The 24,028-nt window shown below is 31.1% G+C and overlaps 1 protein-coding gene across 4 annotated transcripts in view; it reads left to right on the plus strand.

The window, feature by feature from the left end:
- LOC145259799 (pregnancy zone protein-like) overlaps nt 1-23,811 on the plus strand; it is a 313,594-nt gene extending 289,783 nt beyond the window's left edge. For all 4 annotated transcript variants that reach the window (XM_080117581.1, XM_080117583.1, XM_080117582.1 and 1 more), the window contains 5 exons: nt 3,547-3,627; nt 9,343-9,407; nt 17,242-17,308; nt 18,852-18,992; nt 23,482-23,811. In XM_080117581.1, coding sequence (XP_079973707.1) covers nt 3,547-3,627; nt 9,343-9,407; nt 17,242-17,308; nt 18,852-18,992; nt 23,482-23,633 — 506 coding nt within the window. In that variant the 3' untranslated portion in view covers nt 23,634-23,811. The remainder of the gene's footprint in view (nt 1-3,546; nt 3,628-9,342; nt 9,408-17,241; nt 17,309-18,851; nt 18,993-23,481) is intronic.
- Nucleotides 23,812-24,028: the final 217 nt, after the last annotated feature.

The following is a 24,028-nucleotide window of genomic DNA, read 5'->3' on the forward strand; positions in this document are numbered from 1 at the left end:
TGACCTGGATTATAATGTACAGCATTGAAGAAATATTTATTGTTAATTTTATTTAGTTTAAAGGAGAATGGTACTATGATTGTCTTCAAACCGAAAAAATTATGAAGTTCAATATCACTGAGAATTTACAAAATTTCATAAACTTACTTTGATTATTATCCATAGTGCTTGAAAAAAGTGTTTTTATGACAACAAACGAAATCCTCCACTCTCTTAGACAGATGACGACATTGTTGAATGTAATCAATGGACAGTTGCAATCTGGAGGTATCTGACATCTACCCAGATGCTGAACTAATACGTACAAGACGTGTTTGAATCAATTCCCACTTTATTTATGCCGTTATATTCATTTATTTACAACTGAATGAATTTGTTCAGCCAGGTCATAAAGGGTTAAAGTGCATTAATCTTTAAAGTTTCGATATCCATCTGTCCTTAGTTATATGGTAGCAAATACACTTTATGCCGAACGAATTAGTTCAACCAGGTCATTAAGGGTAACACTAGAACCGGAAAATGCTAAGAACTATGGGATTTTAAAATGGAGTATCAGGAAATCATTTTGTGACCATTATCTAGTGCTGTAGCCCATGGTTTCAATCTAATAATCTCTTCAGTCAAATTAACTTTTAATAAAAATAAAAATAGGCAATTACCCTGTATTTTTTCTAATAATTTACTCATGCTAAAAACATTATTTTATTTAAAACTAGCAGGCCACCTCACTTTACCCGGTCGTAAAATAAGCATAAATAATATATTTTAATTAGTACAGAAACTGAGATACATGCAAGCGAGTATTATGTTTTTTCTAAACCGTCCATTCCTTGTAAGTAAAAAAATAAAAAAAATACTCGAGCTGAGTTCTTATTTTTAAATTAATCATTATTTCAATAAACCCCACAAGGCAAAAACTCACTCCTCCTCCATTCTGCGAAAAAAAAATACATGTCAAAGAACAAGAAAAACCTGCACAATTCTGATTTGAGAAAACATCAATTACATAAAAATAATAATGATAAAAAAATTCCTTATAAGCATTCACAAAGTCTCATCTCACCCAGAATAAAATTTCAAATAACAAAACAGATTCGTGGCAACCTAAAATTGTCCACGTCAACAAATTCTGAGGTCGGCTGCATCACCTTTACCATTTCACAGAATATAAAAAATTTAAAAAAATCACAGTCGTTTACAAAAAATACATTTACAATTAAAATACATAGTCGGTTTCAAAAACAAAAAAAAAACAGACTCACTTATAAACTTCCAGACAATCCTTCACAAAACAAAAATTCAACAACAAAATAACAATCGATGGAAACTAAAATTGTCCACGTTACCCAACTCTAGGTTTCTGAAAAAGAAAAAAAATATCACCTTTTACTTATCTGAGTGATTTTTATTATGGTCGCTTGCCATTTCCTCTTCTGCCACTCACGCCATGTCAGGGGAATTCCATTTGCTCCCTGACACTGTCATATTGGAAAAACTTTTTTCCAGGTCGTTACTTGCGACTGCCTTTCAAGGCATATAGCTTAGCGAAAGATATCGGGATTTCCACACATGGATTTTTCCATGTTCATCCTACTCGAAATCAACAGAATCCCATCACCCAAAGACAACACTTGTGTTTCTTTTCTTTTTTTTTTTCTTAATTTAAAAAACATACATTTTAACATTTCATAAAACGATTTACATTAATTTACATACAATGAATAACATTTTTCCAAAGTAGAAAAAAAAAATTCCTAAGAAAAAAAACGTACAATTAGAGAAAAAAAATGTTCACATTGGCAGAACCTGTCTATTGTTTCTTCACAAAAAAGTACACATTGTTTTTCCTAAAAGTACACCGAGTTTTACAGTTTAAAAATTGCACATTTTAAGTTTCTGTAATTGTGTAACATTCTAACTGATAACAACATTTTTGAATGACGTGTTTCTCTTTTAATTGACAAGCTTATTCTCCCACACACTGTAACTGAAGTTCATGTGTTCTATTCTCTTCTTTTTTTTCTTTCTGTTTTACACATTGGCTGTATTAATATTTTTTCTTTCTTCTGTATTTTCAATTTTCACATTCAAAATCAACAATTTGTTATCTGTATGTCGATCGAGCTATCTGTTTTTTTTTCAATTCTTCTTAATTTAGCATATAAATCTATCTATATATAATTTTAATGTGTCTATTTTTCTTCTTTTTTTTTTTTCGTTGTGTCTATATTTTTTTTACTACAATAACCTCCAGGTTCGATTTTTTTTTTTTTTAATTTTCTTTATCTTTTCATCTTTATGTCTAGTGTACAATATTTTTTTTGTTGTGTCTATATTTTGTTTTTTACTATGGTAACCTCCAGGTTCGATTTTTTTTTTCTTTCCACCCATGTACGAGTGGCCTGGACAACGAGCACCAAAATTTGTATTTGTTGTGTTGTTGTTATCTAATAAGGGGGAACGTTGTGTGATCGTCTAGTTGTTCTGTCTATTTGTTCATATGCCGTTGTGTGTGTGTGGTACATGTATTTTAGACATACCTTCTGCGTTGTCGATGTTGGTCTATCTGGTTTCATCTCGTGTATTGGAGGGAGACTGGTACCTATTTGGACGGAGATTCAATCACTCCAAAACAATGAATTGGTTTTATAGTTTATTTCACTTTCCAGATGTCTCGCAGAAGGATGGAAAGTGAATCTCTGGCTTGCGTGGTTTGTCTTGGTTTCATTTCTACACACGTCAGCTCTCTCCCAGTGAAGGGGAGAAGATGACTGTGAAACCGTCCGTCGCTTTCTAAGTCCAAGCCAAATCTTCTCAATTCAGCTAACCTGATCACATAACTCACATGCAATCCGATCAGCTGATCTTGACTTTCGGTCAACGTGTCTACAATATAATTTACACATCTCCCTCTCTCTCTCGGCCCATTCTCTAACAACCTCAGATAGGACGATTTTTGCATACAAGTCGTTTCATTAAGATGCATATTTACACATTTGTACAAGCGGAAAATTGTTCGTCACATGTGTGTGAACAACAACTGAGGAAAAAAACGCATCGTCTCAGTTGTGTCAGGATCAAAAAGAGAAAGAAGAAAGAGAGAAGGGAAAGGTCAAAAAGGAAGTGAACTCGATGATTATTGTAGCAGATGTCAGATCAACAGGGGAAAATATTGTTCGTTACAGTCCATTAATTTCCTTATAGTGAAATTAAGCTAAGCTTACCTCAGATAAAACAATTTTTGCATACAAGTTGTTTCATTAAGCTTCATATTTGCACACGTGTGGAGAATGACTGAGAACAAAAAACCTGTCGCCTCAGTTGTGTGTCAGGATCGCAAAAGGTAAGAAGAAACAAAAAAAAAAGTGAAAGGTCATGATGTCAAATCAATGTTGTTTATCTGCTGTACGAGCATGGCTTGTTTTGTGTCTGTGTGTTCGTACTACATGCGAAACCTGATATAGCAGCCATAATAGTTGCTATAGTGCTATAGATTTAAGAAAAAAGATTTTTTTTTTTTAATGATCCTGTCCATTTTATTTTCAGCAATTCGAGTTGCGGCCAATTATTCCGTGAAAACAAGATGTGGGGTGTCCAATCCCGGCAGCGATACTGTAGATGATTTGAGTAAGTAAATACGTATATTATCTGCTTATTGTAAACTTTTAGAACCAGGATCTCAGAGATAAAACGTCCATTACGTGATGACAAAAAATGTGTGTGAAACCTACCACACTATTTTATGATAAACGTAAAAAGCATAACAGAACGCCAGGGTCCAAGGCGATAACTTATACCATCACATGTTGGCATGTGTTGAATGGCTTTTAGAAATTAACTTCCAAACAAACTTATCTCTGGCCAGGTTTTTATTTATCCTTCTTTTTGTGTTGCAAGAAAAAAATTTATGTGAATGATATGAAGTATGTGTAATGTGAGTCTTAAAGACAGGCTTAGATCTGGTGACCTCAGAGGAAGATTAAATCTGGGCAGCATAAGGAGATGAGTGCAGAACAGGAGACTTTGTTGGTTTGGTCACACTGTGAAATTGTATAAGAGTTTTTAGGTTAGTAGATATAAAACAGTTGAGATAGCAGGAACAGTTAGTATGAGGAAGACGAGGAGAACATAGGAGGATGGATTTGAAAGAAGGGTAAATAAAGACCTGGTCAGAGATAGGTTAGTTTGGAAATGAATTTTCTTTATTTTTTTATTTTATTTTATTTTATTTTTTTTTTTTTTTGCAATTAATTTTATATGGAAGTGAAAACTTTCCAATGAAGGTTGGAAGACATACACGGCATGGAGAGAAATGATGAGACAGATAGGTTTAAATCTGGTAACCTCGGAGGAAGATTAAATCTGGGCAACGTAAGGAGATGTGTGCAGAACAGGAAACTTTGTTGATTTGGTCACATTGAAAAAAAAATGAATGAAAATGGATGAAAGTTCTTAGGTTAGTCGATGTAGAAGAGTTGAGATAGCAGGATCAGTTGGCAGGAGAAGGTAAAGGAAAACATGGGAGGAAGTGATAAGAATAGATTTGAAAGGAGGATAAATCAATACTTGGCCAGAGATAGGTTAGTTTAGAAGTGAATTCTAAAATGCCAGCATATCAAATGGATGTTAAACTGACGACGACGACGTCTGATTTTAAATCCTAACTTAACTATTGAATAAGGGATTTTGATACGGTTAACGTTTTAAAAAAATAATTGTCTTCATCGTTGTTGGGTTCGAGGCAATAATAACATAGAATAAAATTTACTACAACAAAAATAATTTGGATTATTGTTATCTTGAGAAGGTTGGAAGTTACATCGGTGAAAACGTATGTAAGAATAACATCCAAGGTGAGCATAATGCAATAATAGTAATGTTTGGCTGCTCAAATATAGATTCGACGAAGAGTAAATTAATTATGCTTCCAAGTAGAAAAAAGAAACAAATGTGATATTTATGTTCAATATCTAAGTGTCCCTATTTACTTGCCTCCCCACGAGGGCAGAGTTAAACACAAGGTCGGTTTTTAATATGGAGAGAGAGTGGAGGGAAATCCAGCTCCCCAAAAAGAGGAACTCAGGGTTGGGACAAAAATGAATATTGCCTCAGTCTAGATGGATTTCTCTCTCTCTCACCAACTAAGGACAGAACGATGAAGTGTAGTATTAGAATAGATACACCTTACCCCTAGTCAAAATAGTTGTAATATCTAAGTGTCAAAATTCCATGATCAAAACATGATCATATTAAAAATGATTTAATAGCTTACGCTTGTTTACATTGGTAGTAAACATTGAAATAACCGTAACCCTAACCCTAACCGTAACCCTAACCCTAACCGTAACCCTAACCCTAACCCTAACCCCGGCAAATCCCTGTTATGTCGATTTGATTACGCTCAGCTGTTTATTCTTTTTTTTTTTTAAATTTACTTGAATGGTGTGCCCTATAGGCTCAAATGATAATATATAATAAATATTGAGTTGTTTAAAACGCTACAATGTAAATACAAGCGAAATAATTATTTCCGATTATTATTTTTATTTCAATCTGTTATAATATTCTTCATCATTCAACTGATTAATTCTTATCCTTGAGTAACCTTTGGCCTTGATAAGTGATGACTCATTACTATTGTTTTTTTAAAGAACAAAACAAGTTTCCAAAGCTCTGAAAATCATACCCATCTTGCTTGAATGGAAATTACATGAGCAGAGCTTTTTCCACAGAACTGTTCGTCTGTGGAACATAATATTGCTGAGCTACTTCCCAGCTAACTATAACACGGTCGTTTTCAAATCCAATGTAAATAAGTTTTTGATGAGCTGTCTTTTAAAATAAAGTAACTCCCATCTAATTTCCACCATAACGGATCATCACAGTATTGTTTCAGCTGACACTCATTAACTCTTATCCTTGAGTGGCTTCTCGGTTTTAATAAGCAGTAAATCTATAATACTAAAAAAAAATAACCAGTGTCAAATGATTTAGTTTGATGCCAAAAATGGCGGCAAGGCAGTGATTAATGGTTTGGACTATAGACTTGAGTTTCTGTGTTTGAATTCTGCTATGACTAGGCATAATTATAGCACTCGCAAACATTTATGGTACATGTGCAGTTTATGGGTCCTGGTATTTTTTAGATTGAATTTTTTAATTCTGTTTTCATAGTGTTTTTGTTTATTAAATTATTAACAGATGTACCTGGCGTTGCCGGTATTAAACGTAACGTTAAATTCATTAAAAAAAAAAAAAATGAAGTAAAAAAAAAAATTAAAAAAAAACAAACAGAGACATGTGCATACGAGCATTATATATTTTTTTCTGAACTGTTCACTTCTTGTAAGCAATATAAAAAATACTCTAGCTGAGATCGAAACCAAAACCTAAAGACTGTGAGCCAAGTACGATAACCATTAGGCCAGCTTGAGACGTCTTTAAAAGTATTTTCAAACCTACTTAGGTTGAGAGTTGTCCTCACACACATACTCATTTTATAGATATATAGATTAGGTGAAAGTACAGAATAGTTACAAAACATCCTCTCCTTCTGTTAAGAATGGCTTTCTAAATGTAATTATTTAAGCACGGTCCTTAAACTGCACAAGTATTATATTTATTAGAATTTGTTTTTTTTATTATTATTGGAAGGTGGAGAGTCTTTAATGCGTGTATCATGTCAAGAATCTTATAGAGCCAAAAATATATTAATAGACTGTCAGGATTTGTAATAAAGCTGAAATTAAATATTTCAACTCCAAAAATCTAAAGAATTTATTTAAAGACACAATTTTGGACAAAATGTTAGACATCAGCCAAGAATTGGACTTTTCAAAAAAAATTTTAATTGCAAAAAATGTTAGTTTCTTCTCTTTTTTTCTTTTCCTGTTTTTCCAAACCAGTACAAAATGATTATCCTACCTTGGGATTCTATTTGACAACTTTATTTACCATTAAATGGTTGATATCTCTATCGTTATTTTCATAGCAAGTGCTCCACTGAATACCAATCTATGGTCTCCCTTGCCAAACTTTTGCAATAAACACTCGACTAGCTACTACCACTATATACGACCCCCCCACTCTCCATCTGTGCCGAAATCTAAACGCAGACTCTATTAACAAAGCTTATTTCCCAGAACTGTCGTCTCTGGAATATTGTTCCATTGGCCTGTTTCTTGGTTGAATACAACATGGTAGCCTTCAAATCCAATGTAAACAAGTCCTTGTTGAGCCGTCCCCTTAAATAATTAAATTCTATCCAATTTACACCATTAAAGATTACTAAACTACCACCTTACATTCAGTAACCCTTATCTTCGAGTGGCCTTCAGGCCTTGATAAGTGATGACTTCCATATAAAAAAAATATGCTGTAAAACGAACCAAACATAGCATTATTTCACTTACAGAAGGTATGCGTCCATTTGTCCTGACTGTTAAATAGTAATCTCATGCTTCCATCTTTTTTATGTAACCATTTATGGTAGCGTATGGAAAGGTATAGCAATAAGCAGCCGCGTTTGGCATGTGCTCGCTGTAGGGAAGCAGTGACAGGAACCTGGAACTCTTCAGATACAAGAATAATACAATTATGCAAATACAGGCGCTGTTGGCAGAATAAAAAGATGAATTTTTTTTACTTTATAGAGATCTTTCAGTTTTTGGACGCTGTTTCGTTCGCATGTGGTTTTATTGTTGGTTAGAGAAAAAAGAAGGATACTGTTTAGTTCATGGAAAATAATCCCACTCTCTCGTGTGTGTGTGTGTGTGTGTGTGTGTGTGTGTGTGTGTGTGTGTGTGTGTGTGTTTTTCAGCTCGAAATAATTAAATGTGACTGAAATGGAAATGTTGTCTTCAAGTCTAACATAAACAAGTTTTTGATGAGCCGTTCCATATAAGTTAACAAATTTACCAAATCTCCATTACTAACGGTTACTATATTGTCCAATTTCTACTGTAGACTCTTTAACCCTTATCCTCGAGTGGCCTCTTGGCCTTGAGAAGTGGTGATGCCTATGTAAAAAAAAAAAAAAATTAATTACCTAAATACGTCGTTCTGTCATGTTCATTATAAATCTTTCACCATAATAAGAAGCATTGCCTTTCATATCACATCTTGGGTTTGTTTTACAATTCATAGAGGTACGAAATGTCACGGTAATATTTATTGGGTTTTGTATATATTTTTTTTATTTTTGAGTCATTATCAAACCCTTTACATATTTAGGTGTCAGTTCGCGGCCATTTTTCTTGTTCTCACCTAACGTTTGGCACTATTTATTTTTTTATTAAACGTTTTCAAGTGAATAAAACCACTAAACACTTTTCCGGATAGGTAGAAGAGTAACTTATCTTGCCTTTGATAACATTTATTTGTTATATTTTTTAATTGTTGACCGCTTTTTCGTACATCTGTGTATTGTACTCTTATTGGCCATTTTGTGCAGTACCAGCCAAACCTGGTCACAGCCCTTTGTAATAAGAATTATTAATGACATACATTACGAAGGTCACAACCCTGGTGCCACCACATGTATATGGGGAGGGGGTTATGGTGTTTCTTACAGTTTCAGTTGCCTCGACCTTATGTGATGTACATTCTATATTTTTGTTTTCTTATTTACTCACCAGAAGTAGTCACACAGGCCATCATCAAAGATTTCTTTTTTAAAACAACTTGTAGTGTTCTCTCGAGACGGAGTGACAACAAGTCTGCCCAGATTTCCGGTATTATCCACTTCTTCCGATAATCTTTGCAAAAGTATTTGCATTATCGCAACAGCCGCTTACCATTGATTTCTCGTTAGCAGCGACCATTGGTCATCACTGGAATTTGGGTGGCAATAAGCCACCCCAAGGTCCCAGTTCTCTTTGCACTTATCCAGTGGAGGTCTGGCTAGTGCTTTCTCTCCTCGATCTTTCCATCCTCCTTGACCTCACTTATTTGGTGTGGCGCCAGATTATTGTGATATCTGCACCAATAAAAACAAGAATTTTTAAATGGGAAGTAGGTTCCCCCCATATTTATACAGTCTCAGTTTTCATGATTCTATGTGAAGTTTCTTTGTGTTTTAAATTTGTAGCTGTTTCTACATGTCTGCCTTGTGCCTGTAGTTCATGTGTTATTTTCCGCATTCAAGAGTTTTACTTAATATCTCAGCCGTTTTCATTGTTATCCGTTGTATCTTGTTAGCCATCCCTCTAATTCCTGTCTTTCATTCTTTTTCAAAGGTTTTCGGTATTGTTCCTAGTGCTCCTACTATTAGTGGTGTTTATTATTATTATTATTATTATTAACAACAACAACAACAACAACAACAACAACTTTTTATTTCAGAAAACCAAAAGGAAGTTGCTTTGCAAGCTGATGGCATGTACAGAAGGCCAAAACACAAATTAAAGGTAAGTTTCCAATACGGAGGATACTTAGTCAAGTTTTATTATCAACATTTTTTAATATATATATATACATATGTTTCTACTATTATATAAAAGGAACGTTATCTGTGTGAGAGTTTGTTCCTTATGAACTCATAAACGGCTGGGCCGCTATTTTTTTAATTTCATACAAATGTACTTTGTGTCTGGCAGTGTTTTTAGATAGGCTTTGTATCGGAATGTCTTCGACAAGTATTGATAATTAATCAATAATCAAAAAAAGTATTGATAATTAATCAATAATCAAAAATTATTGATGATTAATTAATAATCAAAAAAGTATTGATAATTAATCAATAATCAAAAAAAGTATTGATAATTAATCAATAATCAAAAAAAGTATTGATAATTAATCAATAATCAAAAAATTATTCATAATTAGTCAATAATCAAAAAAAGTATTGATAATTAATTAATCAATAATCAAAAAAAGTATTGATAATTAATCAATAATCAAAAAAGTATTGATAATTAATCAATAATCAAAAAAGTATTGATAATTAATCAATAATCAAAAAAAGTATTGATAATTAATCAATAATCAAAAAAGTATTGATGATTAATCAATAATCAAAAAAGTATTGATAAGTAATCAATAATCGAAAAAGTATTGATGATTAATCAATAATCAAAAAAAGTATTGATAAGTAATCAATAATCAAAAAAGTATTGATGATTAATCAATAATCAAAAAAGTATTGATAATTAATCAATAATCAAAAAAGTATTGATAATTAATCAATAATCAAAAAAAGTATTGATGATTAATAAATAATCCAAAAAGTATTGATAATTAATCAATAATCAAAAAAAGTATTGATAATTAATCAATAATCAAAAAGTATTGATAAGTAATAAATAATCCAAAATGTATTGATAAGTAATCAATAATCAAAAAAAGTATTGATAAGTAATAAATAATCCAAAATGTATTGATAAGTAATCAATAATCAAAAAAAGTATTGATAAGTAATCAATAATCAAAAAAAGTATTGATAATTAATCAATAATCAAAAAGTATTGATAATTAATCAATAATCAAAAAGGTATTGATAATTAATCAATAATCAAAAAAAGTATTGATAATTAATCAATAATCAAAAAGTATTGATGATTAATCAATAATCAAAAAAAGTATTGATAATTAATTAATCAATAATCAAAAAAAGTATTGATAATTAATCAATAATCAAAAAAGTATTGATAATTAATCAATAATCAAAAAAGTATTGATAATTAATCAATAATCAAAAAGTATTGATGATTAATCAATAATCAAAAAAAGTATTGATAATTAATTAATCAATAATCAAAAAAGTATTGATAATTAATCAATAATCAAAGAAAGTATTGATGATTAATCAATAATCAAAAAAGTATTGATAATTAATCAATAATCAAAAAAGTATTGATAATTAATCAATAATCAAAAAAAGTATTGATAATTAATCAATAATCAAAAAAGTATTGATAATTAATCAATAATCAAAAAAGTATTGATAATTAATCAATAATCAAAAAAGTATTGATAATTAATCAATAATCAAAAAAGTATTGATAATTAATCAATAATCAAAAAGTATTGATAATTAATCAATAATCAAAAAAGTATTGATAATTAATCAATAATCAAAAAGTATTGATAATTAATCAATAATCAAAAAGTATTGATGATTAATCAATAATCAAAAAAAGTATTGATAATTAATTAATCAATAATCAAAAAAAGTATTGATAATTAATCAATAATCAAAAAAGTATTGATAATTAATCAATAATCAAAAAAGTATTGATAATTAATCAATAATCAAAAAAAAGTATTGATACTTAATCAATAATCAAAAAAGTATTGATGATTAATCAATAATCAAAAAAGTATTGATGATTAATAAATAATCCAAAAAGTATTGATAAGTAATCAATAATCAAAAAAAGTATTGATGATTAATAAATAATCCAAAAAGTATTGATAAGTAATCAATAATCAAAAAAAGTATTGATAAGTAATCAATAATCAAAAAAAGTATTGATAATTAATTAATCAATAATCAAAAAAAGTATTGATAATTAATTAATCAATAATCAAAAAAAGTATTGATAATTAATCAATAATCAAAAAAGTATTGATGATTAATAAATAATCCAAAAAGTATTGATAAGTAATCAATAATCAAAAAAAGTATTGATGATTAATAAATAATCCAAAAAATATTGATAAGTAATCAATAATCAAAAAAGTATTGATAAGTAATCAATAATCAAAAAAAGTATTGATAAGTAATCAATAATCAAAAAAAGTATTGATAATTAATCAATAATCCAAAAAGTATTGATAATTAATCCATAATCAAAAAAAGTATTGATAATTAATCAATAATCAAAAAAGTATTGATAATTAATCAATAATCAAAAAAGTATTGATAATTAATCAATAATCAAAAAAGTATTGATGATTAATAAATAATCCAAAAAGTATTGATAAGTAATCAATAATCAAAAAAGTATTGATAATTAATCAATAATCAAAAAGTATTGATAATTAATCAATAATCAAAAAAGTATTGATAATTAATCAATAATCAAAAAGTATTGATAATTAATCAATAATCAAAAAAGTATTGATAAGTAATCAATAATCAAAAAAGTATTGATAATTAATCAATAAAAAAAAAAAAAGTATTGATAATTAATCAATAATCAAAAAAGTATTGATGATTAATCAATAATCAAAAAAGTATTGATAAGTAATCAATAATCAAAAAAGTATTGATAAGTAATCAATAATCAAAAAAGTATTGATAAGTAATCAATAATCAAAAAAGTATTGATAAGTAATCAATAATCAAAAAAGTATTGATAAGTAATCAATAATCAAAAAGTATTGATAAGTAATCAATAATCAAAAAAGTATTGATAATTAATCAATAATCAAAAAAGTATTGATAATTAATCAATAATCAAAAAAGTATTGATAATTAATCAATAATCAAAAAAGTATTGATAATTAATCAATAATCAAAAAAGTATTGATAAGTAATCAATAATCAAAAAAGTATTGATAATTAATCAATAATCAAAAAAGTATTGATAAGTAATCAATAATCAAAAAAGTATTGATGATTAATCAATAATCAAAAAAGTATTGATGATTAATCAATAATCAAAAAAGTATTGATAATTAATCAATAATCAAAAAAGTATTGATAATTAATCAATAATCAAAAAAGTATTGATGATTAATCAATAATCAAAAAAGTATTGATGATTAATCAATAATCAAAAAAAGTATTGATAAGTAATCAATAATCAAAAAAGTATTGATAATTGATGAAAAAAGGAACAGGCGATTTTGATTAAAGTTAACGCCTTATACAATCTAACATCACAAGTGCGCTTGAGAAGTTTTATTACCGAACAATCAGAAAAGCTTGGTATATAAAGTAAACAGTAGGTTCTTTGATATAACAGGGGCGCATTCGAAATGAATGTTTCTCTTTAGAGCACAATTTAACCATGATACTTGACTTTTGCATTTTAAACTTTAATTTAAGCTATTATATATAAAAATAATTTGATAAACTCAACAGTGAGTTTACTACAATGTAATAATGTACAATGTATTGTGTATTAAGTCTCACTGTGGGTAGGATTGAAAAATGGGCAATTTTACCGATTTCAATGACAATAAAATATGGGAGAGTGCAACATTCGTTTATTCTCATTCATTCCCGGGCAATGTCGGGTCTCCCTACTAATGTGTGTGTGTGTGTGTATATATATATATATATATATATATATATATATATATTATATACAGTAGCGTCCAAATCTAAGGGACAAAATTTTAAAATCTAATATTTGTTAGAAATAACAACTGCGAAAAGCTGAAATTTTGACAACTGATAGTCGTTATCATCCATAATATCATACTAAAATATGAATCATTTGCAAAGGATAGAAAAAGAATTATAACAATTATTTATTTTCAAAATAGGAACGTCCAAAAGTAAGGGACAAAATTTAGAAAAACAATGTAAACAGTATGCTATATTCAAATTTTTTTATTTCCTCTAAAGAATAAGGCTTACTTAGTCATTTGTAAACGTTGCATCAGCCGGCATCATGGCAAAACGCCAAAAACTTGATTACTCTGTGAGACAAGATATTCTGAAGCTACACAAAGAAAAGCACACCATTAGAGAGATTTCAGAGAAAGTGAAACGTTCCAAGAGTGTTGTAGGCAGGGTTGTTAAATCCTACAATGATACTGGCAAAATAGTTAGTGCTTTTAAAACCGGCAAACCCCGCAAAATTTCGGCAAGAAAAGATCGAATAATGCAGCATATGTCATTAAAGGACCGTTTTAAGTCTTGCACAGAAATTAAAAGGGTTATGAATAGTACCTCATGTGTTAATGTGTCAAGACAGACTGTTTCTAGACAAGTGTAAGAAATAGGACTGTTTAATCGAACCCCAGAGAAGAAACCACTTGTCAGTTCAAAGAATAAGAAAAGATTAGAGTTTGCAAACAGGTATGTAATTTGGACATATGAAAATTGGACAAAAGTATTTTTCAGTGATGAAAGCAAGTTTAATTTATTTGGAAATGATGGAAAAAACAATGTAAAGAGATGTATTGGTGAAAGATTAAGTGCAAAATGTACTAAGAAAGCTGTCAATGTCGGGGGCGGAAGCGTCATGGTATTTGGAATGTTTTCTAGCCAAGGTACAACACCTCTTCTTCAGTTACAAACTCGTGTAAACGCGCAGATCTATAAAAACATTGTTTAAGATCATGTTGTGCCAATCATACAGAATTCAGGTTTCGATAGGGCCACCTTTATGCAAGATAATGCCCCATGTCACAAGGCAAAGGTGGTAATGAGTTACCTTAGGGAGCAAGATTTCGAAATTATGGATTGGCCATCGCAAATAGAAAATCTTTGGAAGACCTTAGGAGTGAAAGTTATGGAAAGAAATCCCACTAACACGGAGGATTTGTGGGTGAAGCTTCAAGAAGAATGGTCTAAAATTAGTATCGAAGATTGTCAAGAACTGATTCGTTCTTGTAGTCGAAGATGTGCAGCTGTCATTAGCAAGGGCTCATTTACTAAATATTGATTGTACATGTATTTTTATTGTTTTTTGGCTGTTTACATTGTTTTTCTCAATTTTTTCCCTTACTTTTGGATGTTCCTATTTGGAAAATAAATAATTAAAATAAATACGTATTAGATACATTTTGAAGCCAAAACAACGCATTATTACAAAATAAACATTTATTTTGTTTGAAATTTATATTGAACAAGGAACATAAACCCTAACGTAAATAAATGTTATAATTCTTTTTCTATCCTTTGCAAATGATTCATATTTTAGTATGATATTATGGGTGATAACGACTATCAGTTGTCAAAATTTCAGCTTTTCACAGTTGTTATTTCTAACAAATATTAGGTTTTAAAATTTTGTCCCTTAGTTTTGGACGCTACTGTGTATATATATATATATATATGTGTGTGTGTGTGTAAGTGACCTTGTCTGTGTGAGAAACGGTCTTTACTAAATTACTGTCAAGTTTTGGTCTACAGACTTGAGACTTGATATATAGGGAGTTTGCACCTGTGGAACAAATTCGATTTGGTTTTTAGCCGGTAAAAATCTCCATCTACGTATCTATCTACTATCCTATAAAAATAAGTTTGCGTGTGTATGCGTGAGTTCGTTTCCTATGGACTCTGAAACGGCTGGGCCGATTTTTTTTTTTTTTGCACAAAGATACTTGATGTGTTTGGAAATGTTCTTATGTAGATTTTGTATCGGAATGCTTCTGACAAGTATCGATAATCGAAAAAATCCGATTAAAGCAGGAAGTCCGATTCTGACCAAAGTTAACACTTTTATACAGCCTAACATCACAAGTGCGTTTGAGAAGGTTTATCACTACACAAGCAGAAAGGCTCAGCCTATAAAATCAACTGTAGATTCTTTTATAAGACAGGAAGTTGATCAAATGAATGTTTCTTTTTAGAGCACAATCGAACACTGATACTTGACTTTTGCACGTTTAACTTTAATTCAAGTGATTATGTAAAAATAATTTCATAAAATCAACAGTTGGTTCTTTGATATGACAGGGGCGCATTCGAAATGAATGTTTCGGTTTAGAGCACAATTAAACCATGATATTTGACTTTTGCATTTTAAATTTAAGTAAAGCTATTATTTATAGATAATTTTATAAACTCTACAGTAGACTCTCTACAGTGCAATGTAGATTATAATGTATTGTGGAGTAAGTCACTGGAGAGGCATGTGGAGCTTCCTTCTGGTATTCAGGGAAAGCTGTTCCTAACTAGAGCAGGAAATCAATCGATTTGATTGAAAAATGGTTGATTTCGATGACAAGAAAAGTATGAAAGGGTGGAACATTTGTTGATCCTCATCCAATCCCGACAAATGTTAGGTCTTCCTGCTAGTAGCTACTAAGGGGTCAAAATTGAAAAATAATTACCTTGTCAGGCATCAGTCGAGTTTAAGTGCTCTTCTACGCATGCGCAAATATACATTTATAGATTAACATTATTTTCTAACTTTTGATAAACGCATAGACATGATTCAGAGGGTAACAGATAACGCTGGAATGCTAAATGTTTTAGTTTCTATTCTAACTGATGGCACCCAATTCATAATTTCTTTTTTAAAACTTTTGAAATCACTACTATATATTTGGTACAATATAATAATCAATAGATAATTGGCTCTAGAATAATAAATACGAAATCTGCATGAATTATAATATCATATTTAAGCATATTTTACGACCGGGCAACGCCGGACAGCCTGCTAATATAAAATAAAATCATGCCATTTAGTTTTTATTCTGATTAATAAATTTCACAGAATGATTTTACATTAAATTTTTATTATTTTGTTTGCTATAGAGATAAATAGAAACCGGTTTATTCTTATTTTTGAGATAAGGATTGATTATTTGGATTCATCTTGAGTGTTATTTTCACAAAGTTTTGGTCGATCTAACCCGTGGCATAGTGGATAAAGTACTTGGTAAAATTCAGTTGTACGTTACACTCTTCTGGTGGTTGAAAGTTCAATCGTCATTGTGGGCGACACTCAAAAATACAATTAGGATTTTTACTCAATCATGACTGATGGAACAATGACATGCTATCACATGCTATAAAGGGTTCCGTTAGAAATTCTGTGCAGATTCCAGAGTTTCACAAGATGCACCTGAAGAAGGTCGGAGGTTACATCGACCAAAACGTTGTGAAAATAACACTGAAGAGGAGAACAATAGTCTGAAAATCCAAATAATACAAAAATAAAGTGTTAGAACTTACAAATTTGCTACTTAAGCGTACAAATAAAATGATTTTAGATTAAATCTTTATTATTTCTTTAATTATTTTGTGTTTATTTATCACCACTTCCTATCCGGTTTATATATTCGTAAGATACAAAGAAAACATCTTTTCTTTTCTCTTTTTTTCTTCTTTGTTCTTTTTTTTTATTTATTTTTATTTTTTCAATTTTTCAGTTTTTTTTATTTTTTCAATTTTCTTAGTTTTTTTGATTTTCTTAGTTTTTCTTTTTTTTCTCATTTTTTCTTATTTCATATTTTTTCTTTTTTTTAAATATTTTTTCATATCTTTTTCTGATTTTTTTCTTATTTTTTCACATTATTTTTTCATACTTTTTCTTATTTTCTTTGAGTATTTTTGTTTATCTCATTTTTAATGTTTTCCTCCCTTTTTTTTTTTTCACCAAAAATCAGACTTGTCCAAATTGCTATACAGAATCTTCAACAAATTTCACAAAATTATTCTGTGATTCTTCTGCTGGTAAGTTTTAACAGCTCTTTCATACCTTTTCAACTGGCTTTCAATTTATTCCCGTGTGACAACAACGTAGTAATCCTCTCAACAACATTGCCCACCCTAATGCTGTTTTTGTAGTCTTCTCTTTTGTCTTCCTGTTCTGGCTATGTCGTCATCTCCCATGTATTGCTGAATACTGAGAAGGGCCATTGACAAAGATGTGTGTGTGAGACCATCGACTTTCTGCACACTAAGGTCAACATCTACATCTACTGTCGAGGCTGCATCCCTCACTCGGTTGATCAATTAATTTTCCCATTTCTTCCAAGCCATAAACTGTCTTTGACTGTGTCAAACTCGCAATGGTTCTCAACTGTAACTGTTGTCAATTGCCACAAACCCAAGACTGTCCACAAACCATACCCAATGGCAAAACTGATCGACACTCCTAAAACTCTAAAATATATTCACCTTCTTTATCTGAATCATCACCACACCTTGACCAACAATCTTACCTCAGCTTCCTTTTGTTTTCCTTAGTGAACAACTTATCTATTATCTTTCAACCAACCCTATTTCCTATACCTTTGTTTACTGATAAACTTATTTCTTTTTCTTTGTCATACTTTTTCCTCTTTCCTTTTTTCCTAACACTTGGGGGGGGGCGATAGTATCACACTTGTTTTCAATTTATTTACGTCTCCAATTGATGCCTGTTTTATATTTACACATGTCTCCTACTTACGCCTTTCTCCAATTGTCACCCATGCCTAGACCATTGATATCACATCTGCTTTTCCATCTTGGACAGGATCCAAAAAAAAAGTTCTAACTATAATAGGTCACAAACTGTCTGCCAAACTCCATCTCCTGTCACATCACAGCAATGTTGCATGTCTACACATGTTTACTTGCAGAGAATGTGTTCTGATAAATTTGCTGCACTCAACAAAAAATGCTGTCAATGTATCTAACTAGTAGCAGAATTACACCCCTTCTCTGTAGAAATCCCTTGATACCAGATTTTCTATTCTAATAGTTTCTTTCCTCAGACCACTTTCTTTTGGAATCTCCCTCCTTGCACCCTAGTTTTCTGACCGTAACAAACATGCAGATATTTAAATATGTGAACAAACATCTTTCTGCCCAACTCGTAACCCGGGTTCCCCTTCCCTTCTGTAAATCTGGCACATATCATAGTAGCACCCCCTCTTTATGCTTCAGTGTCAATATGTCTTGTTTGAGATAAGCACAACAAACAATACAATAATGTGGGGGTTCAGTGCTGGGTACAAGACGGCACGCGATTATTCGTTCATTTCTGAATGAAAAATGATAGAAATCGACAGCACTCTCTTTTTTGGAGTTAGATGTAATCCACGCCATCTTTTTTTTTTTTTTTTTTTTTTTTTGTAAACAGAATCATAATTGATGGAAAATCCATGGGATTCGGGTCAAATTCTGCAAGAGTACCATAATTTTATAAGTTTAGAAAAGTTTTAGAAATATTACCAAAGTTCAGTGGTTGTTTGATTTTTTTTTTTTTTTTTTTTTTTTTTTTTTTTAGCCTACAAGATTGAAATTCTGAAGGACAAGTCTCGAGTCCGAGTACTTTGTGATGAAAGGTTCAAATCCAAGCATCCAATTGACCATGTCGTTCAAGTCAACGTCCCAGTTCACTGCAAGTGTGATGTACTGAAAACTCCAGGTATAGTTGCTTTGGATTATATTACACTAGCATTTCAGCCCGGCGTTGCCCGGGTGTTTGGAGGTGTATGCTGAGCAAAAAAAAAAAAGAGTAAATTTTTTTTTTAATTTGACCCCTATTATGACCCCTTAAAATTTATAGTTTCGGGCTCAAATCACTTTATTAAGTTAGATCCAGGTTCAAGGAACCTATATCTAAAATTTCAAGTGTCTAGACCCAAAATTGTCGGAGGAGTTTGGTAGAGTTCTTAAAGATCAAATCGTTGAAATTTGACCCCTTAACAGCCAAATTTCTGGCTGACACCCGTCACATCGATTTTCCCAAATCTCAGTACCCCGTATTTCAAATTTCGAGTCTATAGACTAAAAATTGACAGAGTTATTGCGTAGGGAAATGTACACAGACACACAGACAGACAGACAGACAGACACGTTCACTTTTATAGATATATAGATTATTCACGATACTGTTCTCATCTCGGATGTTGTTTTTGTAACGTTTCAGCTGATGTAACCTCCGATCCTTTTCAGGTGCATCTTATTGAATATAAAGAAATTATATATAATTATGGAATTTCTATGAGAATCTTTCATTTATTTCCTAGGGAGTAAATTGCTCTCCATCTTGTAAGCCACGATTGGATAAAAGTCTTAAGTAATTCATAGTGATGCGGCGATTCCAATACTTTTTGATACTATTACCGATTCTGTTCTATATTTCTAACTTCGATACAATTACCGACTCCAGTTCTTTTAAAAACTCCAAAATAAACTTAAAAAAGGCTACCTCAGTCCCATCGACTGTCCCTCTGCCTGTGTTACAAGTATTTTAATGGTAGGTGCTCCAACGAACCCTCTTGATATAAATACCCCCGACAAACCTGACAATCAGCTAAATCTTACCCCTATACGGTAGAGCTCCCTAGATGCAAGAAAGCCTTCTACTCTAGTAGCTTCTTCCCTCGTATTACTAGAGTTTCAAATTCCTATCCGGGTCCCTGCTTCCCTGACTGTACTGACATGCGGAAATTCAAGTGTAATGTAAACTGACATCTTGCTGCTCAATTCCCTACATAGTATTCTGCAAAGTATATTCTATATAGCAGCCCCTACATCAAAGTGACACTGCCTTGTTTGAAGTGAAAATGCAATAAATAAAAATAGCTATAGATTTATTTACATTTTCAATCGATTTCAATGTATAAGCTCTAACTTGTTTGGAAATCTACACATTTGTTTATAGTGGTGAAGGCTTTGTGCAGAACCAACCACACTTTTGGTATGATTGCTAATCTTAGTTGGTGCAATGGCTGCCATAGGACTTAGCATACAGTAGACCTCGGGTTTTACATCAGAGTTTTCCTTCTCCTGGATGCATATTTTAACGAAGACTGAGGGTGCATTCCTCCCAGAGGATTGAATGCACCTCTAGATTCCAACCCGTGAATTTCTACATCTCGACACATACTGTAACTATCCATGCCATATATGCATATATCTTTGCAAATGTAAAACTACACTTGTGGGTAGGTAATCTATAGATTTTTAGTATGATTGGTATTTCAAAATCAATAAATATTTATCATTTTATAAGTACAGACAATGGAAATCTAGGAGGACCAAATGGAAAAATTAAATGGCTGCAGACATTTAATTAGTGATCTTTTTTTACTGGAAAGAGATATGATACATAACTACACGTGTAAAGAGTTTTAGGATGGTTCATGAAAAAATAAATAGATAAATTAACAAAAATTGCAACAACTTTTGATTAATCAAAAACAAAAGAAAAATGATTGCAAATATGAAAATATAGTAAAATCACGAACAGGAACAACTAATTAATAAATATAAGTTAAAATTTGTAATTAATGTTTTTCATTATTTTTTTTTTTTTTTTTTTTAAATTGTTAGTGCTCCGTGAAAAACCTTTGCCCTGCTCAGGGGCTCCATGGTGTCCTGAAGTTTGGGAAACCATGATCTGTATAATACAAATGAAGGTTTTCATTAGTGATGGGACGATTCCAATGCCATTACTGATTTTGTTCTAAAGTTCAAATTCGGATATAATAACCGATTCCGGTCCTAAAATCAACTAAAAAAGTTAAAATTTTATTGGGAGAATGGGAGGTGCTCTATCTAGATTTAAATGTAGATATTTTTTTTTCATCTGGCAAACTTATTAAAGTTTTCCCATTTCGATAAACTCATTGTGAGATTTTCATCTATAATTTCCTAGTTGTGCCATTTTCTTCTTTATTCATTTGTGTCATTTCAGCCTGTGGCATTTTTACCAGTGCCATTTTTATTTAAATTAGTTATGATCTACAGATTTTAGTTTTACCGGTTTTATTAAGAGTGTACACTAAACATCAAGCACGATCAATATATGACTAATTGCTGCTCCTGCTGATTCAAGCAACTTTACACGTTGTTTCTATTTGACAAACAGCAGGAGCAGTCAGCCGTACATTGATCAGGCACAATTTTGGTCGTACATTTTTTAGTAAAACCCTAAATTTTACTGGTAGTTTAAAATTAATAAATACTCGTCATTTTGTCATTAGTACCAAACCAACAACAGAAAATAAAGTTTTAACTAAAAATGTAGTAGAAGAATTGTTGTTGGAATCGGAAATTAAGGTCAAATTTTTCCGATTCTGATACCGATTCTAAAATCGCCTATCAGCTTGAATGGTGCCGTGTTTATCCTTATTGGTCGTTAAATACTCCATCTTTTTTTTATGTTTAGCAGCAGATCAAAATGCTCCAGCCTGTCTTTCTAGTGGATTATTTTCTTTTAATTTTTTTTTTTTTTTTACATAGGAATTATCATTTATCAAGACCCAGAGGCCACTCGAGGATAAGGGTTAAAGAGTGTACAGTGGTTAATGGGACAATATCGTAGTAATCGTTAGTAGTGGAAATTTGGTAAATTGGATTACTTAAGGGGAACGGCCCATCAAGAACTTGTTTACGTTGGACTTGAAGACGACCATATTGTAGTCAGCTGGAAAGCAGGTAAAATGGAATAGTTCCACAGGCGGGCAGTTCTAAGAAAGAAACTTTGTTCATGGAATCTATGTTTAGGTTTAGGCACAGATAAAGAGTGGGGGAAATCTAATGGATGGAAAAAGTGGAACTTTACAGGGATTACAAAATCACATGCAATCCCCAGTTAGCTCGTGTTTCCTGGTTGGGGAAGATTACATACAGTGCATAGAATTTCAAAATGGTCTTCCATTTGGAATTAGTGAGGCTTAATACTGCTTAACTTCGGTGATCTAACGAAAACTTATGTGTCAACTTGATTATGTCGTTTGTGTTCCTTTATGAATATTAAAATCAAGAAATAATAATAATCTTTATGTCTAGAATCCTTATTCCAATTTGGATCAAAATCAATTCTAACGTTGTACACACATTATGGCCTCAGTCAAAAAGTGGACAAAAGAACAGAAAATAACTCTGACTCGTTTTTTAGGTTTAACGTTTTCAAGTCCAATGTTAACAAATACCTGCTCTGTTGTTCTGAGAATTAGTCATAGTTCTCGTTCCTTTCATAGTACTGTTTCATCATCCAGTTGAAAATCTCACTAACCTTGAATGGCTTTTGGCTTTGATAAGTGGTGAACTGTTAGCATAAACACTAATTTCGACTCAAAAGACTAATAATATGGGGAGATTTTTCAATAATCGCCTTAAAATATAAATCAGCTTATATCATTAACAAAAACAAAAAATGTTTAAATTGCTCTATATTTGCTATCATATAAGCAATTATGTATTTATTATGCTTCTAAATTTTTTTAGATGAGGTTTGATAATTTGGATTATTCAGACCTTAAATGTTACGGACTACTGGGTGTGTGAAAATAACATTGGACTTGAAAACGACTATGTTATAGTCTGTAGGGAAACATTCTCACGGTAATGTCTTCCACAAATGGGAAGTTTTTGAAAAGAAACCTTGTCCATGGAAGTTGAATTAAATTTTATGTACACAGAAAGAAAGAACAGTTCTTTGCAGTGTTGGTAACTGTGATGTTAGGAAGACGCAGGTAGAAAAGACTTTTCTTAAGATTTTATTTAACAAAATTTGCAGCAGTAACACCAAGGCAAGTGGCCAATAACGCATATAAATAGGAAAAAAAGCGAACATATTTGAACAGGAAAGAAATTAAAATAGGCAAACGATAAGATCACGTGAGAGGAAATATGAAAAAAATAGTCACGTGAACAAGAATTTAAACATATTTCGTTTCATGAAATTATAACGATAGCATAAACATTCACGAGTTTGACAGAACAAACGTAAAAAGGTTGAAGGTTGCATCGACCGAAACATCCAAGATGAGAACCTAATCTAAATAATCCAAATAATCAAATTAAAAAAAATAATAATAAAATTGTTGACTTATTTTTGCTTTTCTTAATGCAAGTTTTGAAAGGGATTTTATTTCGATTCTCCATTTTCTTTTTCTTTGTAGAAACCAATGCTCTGGTGCTAACCAAACGAAAACTTTACAAAGAAGAAAAACGCAAATTCCACCTGAACAGGTGGGCATCAATTTTTCCAGTGAATGCCCAAATCAAGGAACTCATCAAGAACCCAGAAACTCTTTGTAAAAATAATTTGTAGTTAGATTTTATTATTTTTTATTATTATTATTATTATTATTATTTTTATATATTTTTTCTGGCAGATTCCGTTTGGGTTGTATCACTTCATGCGACAACAAGTGTTTTACTTTGTCATAGGAGAATTTAACAAGGAATTAAACTAATGCATGAGTTTCGCTTATTAACTTTTGATTTTATTCTAGAGAACTTTTACTTATTTTATTGTATATACGAATTGTGCTTCAGCTTCTTTCAATGGTTGGGACAAATTTTAATATTTTTATTTTTTTGTACAGTTTAATATTTGTACAAAAAATGTTCTCCTTCTCTCTCCCTCTCATATATATACTGGTCTCTCTTCCCCTATATCTTTCTCTCTCATTGTCTCTCTATCTCTAGCGCAAGGGTTAAAAG

This window comes from Euprymna scolopes, chromosome 35 (genome assembly GCF_053919585.1).
Source record: "Euprymna scolopes isolate OS-2025 chromosome 35, ASM5391958v1, whole genome shotgun sequence".
NCBI classification, from domain to species: domain Eukaryota; kingdom Metazoa; phylum Mollusca; class Cephalopoda; order Sepiida; family Sepiolidae; genus Euprymna; species Euprymna scolopes.